The 10,592-nt window shown below is 50.9% G+C and overlaps 1 protein-coding gene across 1 annotated transcript; it reads left to right on the forward strand.

Annotated features, from left to right (window-relative positions):
- Positions 1 to 65: 65 nt before the first annotated feature.
- CTRL (chymotrypsin like) lies at positions 66 to 3,159 on the forward strand. The gene is made up of 7 exons (XM_005152417.3): positions 66 to 760; positions 920 to 1,023; positions 1,145 to 1,224; positions 1,471 to 1,552; positions 1,947 to 2,127; positions 2,673 to 2,806; positions 3,001 to 3,159. The coding sequence occupies exons 1-7, from the start codon at positions 649 to 651 to the stop codon at positions 3,157 to 3,159; spliced, it is 852 nt and encodes a 283-aa protein (XP_005152474.2). The 5' UTR covers positions 66 to 648.
- The last annotated feature ends 7,433 nt before the right edge of the window (positions 3,160 to 10,592 follow it).

Here is a 10,592-nt window from a genome sequence, read left to right on the forward strand (position 1 = left end):
ACTAGGGCCGGGGACAGGCATATGGGGAGGCACAGAGGGGAGAGGGGGATTCATCCCCATGCTCAGCATCACCCCAGGGATGGTTCCCTGCTCCGGGTACCACAACAGGAGCATCACCCAGGGGTGATGAGACACTGTGTACCCCCGTGTCCAGGGTAGGTGCCCCCATCCTCCCTGGGGGCTGCAGTGTCTACAGCTTTGGCTACATCTCCTGCCTGCCTGGGAAGGTGTCTGCACACCCCACCTGCCCCACTGGCTCTGGGACATGCTCACCTGCATCTAGCTATGGCTCATGGTCTGTCCTTGTGCCCTGGGAACATCCAGCTGGGATCGGCACTATCCCAGGCCAGGGCTCGCATGGAAAAGAGCTCTAGTGCCAGCAGATGTGAACAAGGCAGGGGATGGGGTGACCTCCCCCAGCCTGGGCACTGGCATCTGTCCCAGCACACACAGTCCCACTGCCAACCCAGCTGTGTGCCCCCAGCACTAGCCGGCAGTGCTCCACAGCACAAACACAGCTGTCACAGCCCAAGCACCCAGAGTGCTTTTGACAGCTTGTTCCCACGTCCACACTTGCACGGGACAGGATAGGTGCCAGGTTTGGCCAGGCCCCCACAGCAGGGACTTCACCCTGCCCAGTTACAAGCCATGCAGCTCCTGGCTGATATAAAGCTGGTGGCCTCAGGGGCACAGCTGAGTCCTTCCAGGATGGCATTTCTGTGGGTAGTTGCCTGCCTGGCCCTTGCCAGCACCGTCTCAGGTAAGCACTTTGATGGGTGTGTGGAGGTCCTTGGGGTGCAGCAGAACCATGGCACCCTGGGTATGGTGACATAGAGCCACTTGCATCTGCACAGGTAGCGCCTAGGTGTGAGCCCTGAGCTTTTGGGGTCACCCCTGTGCCCGTCTGCCTTTCCCGCAGGCTGTGGGGAGCCCAGCATCAGCCCCTCACTCCACCACACTGAGAGGATCATCAACGGGCAGAATGCAGTGCCTGGATCATGGCCCTGGCAGGTCTCCCTTCAGGTACTGCACTGACTCCTTCTCCAGGCACCAAGGGGCCCTGTGACACCCTCTGCCTGTCCCCCACTTCAGGAGGGAGCTCAGCCTGCCCAGCCCCAGCTCTTTCTCCTTCTTTCCTCCCCAGAACCGCTTTGGATCCCACTTCTGTGGTGGCTCCTTAATCAACGAGAACTGGGTTGTCACTGCTGCCCACTGTGAATTCAAGTGAGGAACAATGTCCAGCCAGCCCATGCTGGTGCCACTGGAGGCTTAGGGTGCACTGGGCATCACCGAGTGGCACTTGGGACAGCCCTTAAGGCCAGCACCTAAGGAAGTGAGCAGCCAGGGGCTTCCCCCTAGGCTGTCCCCATGGTGGCTTCCCTTTGGCAGTCAGTGCAGCATGCTCCCAGCGCTGCTCCCACCCCAGGTGCTGCCTGCCATGTGTCCCACTGACCCTCTTACCTCTTGCAGGCCACTCTTCCATGTCGTCGTCCTCGGGGGATATGACCGCACCTCCAGGGCTGGCTCTGTTCAAGTGAAGAATGTGGTCAGGGTGAGCTGGGCGGCCCTGGTGCTGGGATGGGGGTGCAGTTCTGCAAAATAGCTGCTCTTGGAGGACAGGGATGAATCAGAATCCCAAACTGGTTTGGGTTGGAAGGGACCTCAAAGCTCATCCAGTTCCAGCCTCCTGCCATGCACAGCGACACCTTCCATTAGAGCAGGTTGCTCCAAGTCCCATCCAGCCAGGCCTTGAACACTGCCAGGGATGGGGCAGCCACAGCTTCTCTGGGCAACCTGTGCCAGGGCCTCAGCACCCTCACAGGGAAGAACTTCTGCCTAAGAGCTCATCTCAATCTCCCCTCTGTCAGGTTAAAGCCATCCCCCCTTGTCCTGTCCCTACAGGCCCTTGTACAAAGCCCCTCTCACATTCTGGTATTTCTTGTCAGGTTGTCACCAACCCCAACTGGAACCCCTACACCCTGAACAATGACATCGCCCTGTTGAAGCTTGCCTCACCTGCCAAGCTGGGACCCCATGTGTCCCCTGTCTGCCTGCCCCCTGCTGACCTGCATCTGCCCAACAATCTCCAGTGTGTCACCACCGGCTGGGGACGCACCAGTGTCAACTGTAAATAACTGCAGCTTTGGGGAGGGCCCTGCATGGTCCAAGTGTGCTCGGTGGCACCTTTGGGGGTGACACCTTGTCTGCACATAGGGGAGTTGGACAGTGTGCAACCCTGTCTTGACATATACAGGTGTGCATACATGTGCAGTGGTGCAAGCACGGGTGTAGGTGTGTGCTCAGGACGTGGATGGGTGCAAACTGTGAATGGGCACAAGTCTGCCTTTGCTCGGGGCTGTCTGGCCAACTTGATCTCTCCTGTGGAATCAGGGAATCACAGAATGGTTTGAGTGTGAAGGAACCTTACAGCTCATCCAGTTCCAACCCCTGCCACATGCAGGGACACCTTCCACTAGAGCAGATTGCTCCAAGCCCCGTCCAACCTGGCCTTGAGCACTGCCAGGGATGGGGCATTTTCTTGGGAAGAAGGAATACACTGGCATGGATGGAAAGGCGCTTTGCATGGCATCACCTGCCCAGGGTGCCTTGTAACTAAAGGCCCCAGAAGAGCTACTGACACCAGGGTATTTTATGATGCTTCTTTCCCCTAGCCTCCGTGCTGGCAGAGAGACTACAGCAGGTATCCCTGCCCTTGATCTCCTCCAGCGAGTGTGCCGAGTACTGGGGAAGCAAGATCACCAGCTCCATGGTCTGTGCTGGAGGTGTTGGTGCCTCATCCTGCCAGGTATGGAGCTGTTCCTGCTTCAGCACAGGAAGGCCAGAGGAAGAGGATGACATATGGGCTCCTCCTCCTCATCCTTGAACGGGCAGAGCCAGAGACATGGAGCTCTCTGTCCAGGGGACCAGGTGCCTGGGGGTGGCAAGGACCAGTTTGGAGCATGTGGTGGGACCATTAAACAGGAAGTGTCTTCTCTGCAGGGTGACTCTGGTGGACCTCTGGTATACGAGGATGGGGGCCTCTGGACCTTGATTGGCATTGTCTCCTGGGGTACAAGCAACTGCAATGTCAACACACCAGCTGTCTACACCCGTGTAAGCCACTTCCGAAACTGGATCGACAGCATTATTCAAGCTTAGAGCCGGTGGTGGACAGATCCCGTTGCTGGTGGCTGCTCCCAGCACAGGGAGCTCAGGAGAGCTGGGAGCAAGGCAATCTGCTTTGGAATAAAGTGTCAGCATTCTCCAGCACTGCCTCTGGCTCCTTTCCTCTCACGATGCAGACCATGGGGAGTCTGGGATACCCTTTGCTCGTCTCCTGAAGCCCAGCACTTCTCAGAGCTGGAGCTGGGTGCCACCTGGAACCTGCTGGAAAGGGGGGAAGCCAGGACATGATGCCCAGGCAGAGAGGGAGCAGGGCTGGATGCAGCTCAAGGGCTGCTCATGGCAGCACCAGCCCAGAGACCACCCCAGTGAGGGTGGGTGAAGTTCTTGTGATGGTTCTTCACTGATCAAGGTGCAGGGTCTCCAGCACCACAGTCCTACCAGGGAAGGGCCTGTGGAGCTGCACGTCCTCTTGGCACAGGAGGTGGGTGCTCATGTGTGCACAGGGTCTTAAAAGTTCCCTGCTTGCTATTTAGACCCATAACTTACATCGGAACACACACCAAGGGAAACCTGGTTCCTGGCAGCTCAAAATAGAGCTGGTCCAGAGGAGCGGGATCAGACTGTCCCAGAGTGGGGAAGAGGGTGGTTTTTTTCTTTATCAGTGATGTGAATGTGATATAAAACATCTGCCAATGTCACCCCCCACCACCACTGCTGGGATGGGGTCACTTGTTCCTGAGAACTTACCTTTCCAGGAGGGGATGGTTCAAAAAGGGTGTGCATTTTTCACTGGTGTGGCAAGTTTCCCTGTTGGTCCCCAGAAGCTGCTCAGAGTGGAACTGGAGAGATGACGAGTTGCTGGGGGTGAATCAGGGTATTCCACTGGCCCAGTCTGCCACCTTGCTAGCCAAAGAAAAGGGTAGGAATTGTCCCCAGGTGCCTGTTCAGCCTCCAAACCCTGCCTTCCAGCAAGAGGCTGAGCACCCGATTAACTCAGAGCATCCCAATAGACACCCCAGCCCTGTACCAGTCTCCCTTAGGCACTTTCTGAGGCTGCTGCATTTAAGACCCCAGCAAGCTCTTTTATGGGCACTCTGGTACCTTCTTGCTGTGCAACGTACTAGAGGGCTGAGCAGCTCCTTCCTGCCTTTCCAGACTATCATTCACAGCCCAGAAAGTGGCTCATGGCAGCAAATCAGCCAATGGTAACCCATGGATACTTGAATCCTGTATTCAGTTCTGGGCCTCTTACTACAAGAGAGACATTGAGGTGCAGGTCCAGAGAAGGGCAGCGGAGCTGGTGAAGGGCCTGGAGCACAAGTGTGATGGGGAAAGGCTGAGGGAATTGGGAGGTTTAGTCTGGATAAGAGAAGGCTCAAGGGAGACCTTATCACTCCCTACAACTGCCTGACAGGAGGATGGAGCCAGGAGGTGGCTGGTCTCTGCTCCACAGGAACAAGGGATAGGACGAGAGGAAACAGCCTCAAGCTGCACCAGGGGTGGTTTAGACTGGAGATTAGGGACAGTTTGTTCCCCAGAGAGTGCTCAGGCATTGGAACAGGCTGCCCAGGGCAGTGATGGAGTCACCATCCCTGGAAGTGTTCACAAACCGTGTAGATGAGGCCCTCAGTGCCATGGTTCAGTGGTAGCCCTGGCAGTGCTGGGGGAGCAGTTGGACTTCATCTTAAAGGTCTTTTCCAACCTAGCTTCTGGTTCTATGAGGCAGATGTAATGACAGTAGGGCGATGGGGTACACAGATACACTTCCATTTTTAGCAGACCGAGTACACAAAATAAATAATTCTGTACACACTAATTGTAATGTAACAAATTAATTACAGAGGTTCAGACTTCATCCTAACAAGACAGTTTTCAGGGTAAAGATTCAAAAGGCAAGTCACAGAACTGGATGCTTCTCAAAACAGCCCTGTAAGGAGATGAACAGGATGTGACCAGAATTACTTCCAAATCATTCCAAGCCAGTACCGGAAATTCAGCGCCCAAAAATAACAGGGAGTGCTAGCAGATCTCCAGCCCAACAGCATCCTGAGAGGTGTCTTTCCGTAGTGAAAGCAACAGGAAAACTCATGGCATCTGGGCATCCACACAGGAGCTCCTCATTCCCAACCCACCTGGCCAGGGCCACAGATCTCTTTCACATTCAGCAGACAAACACAGTACAACAGTCACATCAGTGACAGTGGGAGAAGAAAGAACTGCCATCATGCAGGCAGAGCTCCCTCCACTGAAGGGACACCAAGGGTGAAAGGTACCAAGCTCCATGATGCTATTGCCACCATGCATCCTTCTGCTTCACATTTCTTTTTGTGGCAAATACACTGCACAGTAAAGCACAAGTGACATGCAGGCACCTGCCTCTGGAGCACCCAGGAGCTGTGACCTTTGTCCAAGCTCAAACAGGAGACTGAGCAGTCAGAAAAAGCACCAAAAACCTCCCCAGAGTGGTGTAGGCAACTTGGCATCCGGCACTAAGCGCCATAGGCACTTTGTGGTATTTTCCAGGATAAAGCCAAGCCGGTGAGAGGCCAGAACAGAACCACCCTTCCTGCAAGTCTCAGGGCTGTCACTGCTGCCAGACAACAGGCTGCCAAATCCTCCAGAGGGTGTGATCCCCCCCAAAAGCCAATCTCTGTGTTTCATTTAGAAAACTGAATTAAGTCAAACATTTGAGATTTCAATTTAACCCACCTCAAACCCTCTACATCTTTAGTATAATCACTTGAAATAAGAATATGGTCCCATGCAGTCTAATAAGAAGCTTATTAACAGACACACTAGTTGTCCTGTGTTATACAAGACCATCTTTTGCTAAGCCTGCACTGTAGGGCCCCCAAAGAGAGCCTTCTCACACCTGCAGGACACTGTACAGCTGCTTTTATCTCTCTCCAGAGCTCACCATAGCTTCTGCAGATCCAAATCCAGAGCTGTTGCCAAGTGGTCACATTGCCCATGCCTCCTATTCCAGCTTGTGCATTGCATCAAAGTTGACCATATTAGTACTTCAGCCTAACACCCATGTAGAAAACAGGATTGAGAAACTGAGCAGTAAATTACCAAAGTAGAAAAGACTACAAAAAGAAAATTAGCAAATTCCAAAGAAGTTAAAGAGTTTGAGGATTTATCATTTTCAACATAAATCTGTAACACAGTCCCCACTCCGCATCTGGTTTCCACGCTACCAAAGCCAGGTCAGAGCCCTTTTGTCTGTGCTTGCACTCCAGTCATGGATATAAAACATTCACATACAGTTGTGCATTTCCAAGAACAATACAGTCCAAGGACTGGCAGAAGCTTCTGGATGCTCACAAGCTCAGTGTCAAATAGCACAGACTTCCCCTGTGTTGAAGAAACGGAGGTTTCTACCACCACTTAGTTGACATGTTAGGTTTTTAGAAGCCTGAGAAGGGTGAAAAGTAAAACAAACATTGACAAGTAACTGTTATTTTAGCAAAATAGAAAAATACGGTGTATTCAAAATCTGAATGTAAGGCTGTAGACCATCTAATGTTATTTCTGGAAGGCCTTTCCATTCCTTTCCAATAACCCTTAAAAAAGTATATAAAAAACATGGATCTGACAGGCCACATGCTTTGAAGCCATAAATTTGTCCCCCAAGAAAGCAGTGAGACTCCCAGGGCAAAAAGATGGGGATGTCTTACACAGTACTGCTAAGTTCCGAAAGACAACCAACCATCATTCCCTCTACTCCTTACAGCCGCATTCCCCTGAAATAGAATATGCTGGAAAGCAACACACTGAGCTACACCATAGTGTCTCATGATGGGAGAAAGTCCCAAACCTAGTGATTCCAGCCTCGGTGTCTTTAGGTTTTTCCTTCTCTTACTGTCCCCCAAGATGCCTCCCCAAGGCAGGGTGCTGGTGAGCACCTCCTTGAGACACTGCGGGTTGATATATTCCAGTGGGTGCACATGCTCAGCCCTATGTTGTCTAATTGCTCTTAAGGATCACTGTATCACTTCAGGATAAAATGGTGTCATGCTGAGAAGGTTGCTGAACATGAAGACTGCAGGTGTGGTCCATGACCATCACTCAGCACACCAAACCCAGAGTCCTCTTTGTAAGAGCATGTCATCCAGGAATGCAGGGAAGGAAACCAGGAGAGTGCTGTAAATGGACACACTACAATGTGCCACTAGGTGTCATTCCAGCTTAATTTTCATTGCGTGAACAAAAGCAGCCAGGAGATCTGCACCCCAGCTAATATGAAGCTGCAACTCAGCAAGGGGCTGGAATGTGTTTGTTACCTGACTCCTCACAGCTAATTCGGCAGCAGAGGAAGTCTTCCCCAAAACCCTGCCAGTCAAATCAGAACCACCATTAAGAGCCAAACAAGAAGATTTAAAAATTAATGGAAGAGCAGGAAAAAAAAAATCACATCAGAGAGATTATAGCTTCTAAAATCCCCAAACAAGGCACTCCTGAAAATTGTAAACTCCTGAGACTAGAGATAAACCGAGCACTGAGGTGCTCCTGTGGAATATATATGGAAGATAGATGACCAAAGTAATTCACAGTAAAGAGCTTCTTAGAAGAGGATTGAAGGCACTTGAACTATGGCTCAAAATCACAGCACTTTGCCTGTGTGTGCCTCCTCTGATCCAGCTGCAAATGTGCCACAACTGCAAGGGTAAAAGCACCAGAAAAAATGCCCTTAAGCTGGATCATGCAACACAGCATTTGGACCACCCCAGCTTTCCAGATAAAGTGAAAGCAGAAAGATCACCAAGGACTCCAAGGGTCAGTTGGATGGAGCTCTGCCAGTGCACCTCTGCCCACACATGTCATTGTCTGGGTACAAGAGGTCCTGAAAATACTGAGTTTAGAAAAAAAAGAGGGACTGAGCCAGGAGTGTTATAATAAAATGAACTAAGGAAAGCCCATACAGATTTTCCCCATGTTTATATTGATTTTTCCATGTAAATAAGAATGCATTGCATTTGTGAAGAGAATTAGAGTTATTTTTATATAGAAGAGAAAGCCCCCTATGGGATGGACATGGTCCTCTCTGGTGCAATTCCCTAGCAGCGGGATGCCTGAGGACCACAAACATCTCCACATCTCAAGAAGATGGGCTGCAGCTCTCCAGTATTGCTCCTGTCAGTGAAGGATCCTCCCTTCTGCCAATTAACTTCCCAGTCCTAGACCATCATCACAGGAACTTGACACTGTCAGGAATCTACATAGCAGTATCGTGCTTCCCAAAACATATTCCACCCCAAAATCACCTCAAGTGACACTACTGTGAGCTCCTCCTTCCACCAACTACTGAAAAGAGCAACAAAGCAAAAACTGACACAGATCATTGTTCTGTTTTGTGAAGGTGGAAAAACAAGCCTGATCAAAGCAGAGCTCAACTTCCTGACCTCATCTCCATCTTCACGGATCCTACACAAGAGAACATATGAAGGAGCAGTATCGGTAGGCACCTGCACAATGCCTGTGCATTTTGATAGCCTAATGGTTAAAGGGAAGGGTCCCAGGTTCTAGAGGTCAGCTCAGTTCATCGCTTTGACCTCCTTACACAGGCAAAACACCTTTTTTAAGACTACGCATAGTGCAAGATAATCTGGGGATGGCCATGAGAGCACCCAGGAGGCAAAAGGGAGCACAGTGCCTGAGTGATGCTCCAAGACTCCTATACACTCAAAGACAGAAGCCCTGAGAGCATTCTGCTATCTCTCAACATACAGTGAAAGAAGAATTTTCCAGTTGCTACTTGTCGTAACATGGTTGCTGCTTTTGGAGAGTCATCTGAGGGCCACTGAATTGTTTATGAAGCAAGACAAGGTAAGCTGCCTGTTTTGTCAGGTAACAGAAATCACATCCAGCTTACAGTTCATAATAATGAACCAGGGAAAAACTATGTGAGAAGGTAAAAGAATTTTTTTTTTGCAACCCACAGAGCTGAAAAAACCTCCCAAATTTTAGGTAATTCTGTGATATCTGCTAAAGCTTATGGAAGAAAGACCACATGTAGGATAGCTACTCAGAGAAAGGGCAGCCTGCAAAGGATGCACAGTTCTAAGAATAATATGCAAAACCATGCAAAGGACTTAGAATTCACCATTGCTACACACACCTCCTGTCCTCAGGTGTCCTCTGCTGTATTCCCCATCACAGGCCTAGGCTCACAGGCTGTGCTCACAGTGGTTATAGCCCATCTTAGCACAGCAAACTCAATTTTCCCCCACTGAGGTTGAGCTGCTTTTGAAGCTCCCTGAAGATGTGACCGACCACTTAAAACCTTGCTGACAGTAAAATGTGGTGGCACAGACATCAATCTTGGGTGGAGAGGCCATGCTCACCAGCCCTTGAGCTTGCATAGCCTGCATCTCCAGCTCAGAGCCAAGCAAGCACTTCCAAGTGCACAGCATAAAGCAAACCATAGGGTTCCATATGAAAAGTTTCCAAGCCCAACATTCTCCTTCACTGCAGGTCTTGTCTCTGCTACCACAAGAGGCCAAATCTACCCTGCCACTGTGCCATCAGCCCCAATGTACTGCTCTAACTAGTTGGGGAGATATCTCAGCAGGTTTGCACAAAGCTCAGCTCTAAAGCTCCCACCTCCCCTGCAAGGTCCTTCACAAGAGGCCCCCACAGCACCCATCCAGCCCAAGAAAACTGAAAGGCAGCTTTTTCCTGTTGAATTTAAGTCACTCCCAGCAGCTTTAAAGTGTTCACACAGTGTCTCCAGGGTATTGTCACTGCTGACACTCCAGGACTGGGCCTCCACTACTCAAACCCTTACCCTGATGCTATGGAGCCATCTATGGCTATCCCAACATCTCCCACCACCCCTTCACTGTCCCAGAGCAGGGACAGCAGTACCAGGGCAGAGCAGGCATGCAAGCAGGGGAGCCCTGTAAAACCTGCAGAGAGAGAGCAAGACCTGGAACCACTAAAGCTCTGGTGAAGTGACACAGTTGGTAATGCTGGTCTGAAGGGCAAAAACCACATGTGACAGGGGCTGGTCACAGCAAGAACAAACCCTGCCTGGAAGGCACTGATCTTGATGTAAATACAGGAGGGATAATTCAAGAAGGACAGCAAGGAACCCCCCAAAATCCTGTCTTGCCAAAGACATCTTTCTGTGTACAATTAAGTACCTGCAGAACAATGATCATCTTCCCACCCTTCCACCAGAAGCATCCCTTGTCCAGATCCAAGGAGCCAGACTCTAAGCTTCAAGCTCGCAGCATTTCAGCCTTATTCCCAAATTGCACAGCAGCTCTGGTGCAGCTCCAGTAATCCCTCAATGCTGTGAGGTGGATGACAGCCCCTGGGGAAACCTCACAGCTTTCCAGACATCCCAGAAAACTGGCATCACTTCAGCAAGCAGCTGGTGGGCAGCACACCAGTGAATCAGAGCTATCCTACTTCTGATGCTATGATTCATACCAGCCTCACTATCAAGGCACCACAGA

This window comes from Melopsittacus undulatus, chromosome Z, assembly GCF_012275295.1.
Source record: "Melopsittacus undulatus isolate bMelUnd1 chromosome Z, bMelUnd1.mat.Z, whole genome shotgun sequence".
Taxonomy (NCBI): Eukaryota; Metazoa; Chordata; class Aves; order Psittaciformes; family Psittaculidae; genus Melopsittacus; species Melopsittacus undulatus.

What these genes read in the sequence shown, in the direction of transcription:
- CTRL (XM_005152417.3), top strand. Translation starts at nt 649, where the DNA reads ATGCAGCTCCTGGCTGATATAAAGCTGGTGGCCTCAGGGGCACAGCTG. An exon ending in CCTGGCAGGTCTCCCTTCAG is followed by an intron (nt 1,024 to 1,144) that starts GTACTGCACTGA and finishes TTTCCTCCCCAG; the next exon opens with AACCGCTTTGGATCCCACTT. An exon ending in AAGTGAAGAATGTGGTCAGG is followed by an intron (nt 1,553 to 1,946) that starts GTGAGCTGGGCG and finishes ATTTCTTGTCAG; the next exon opens with GTTGTCACCAACCCCAACTG.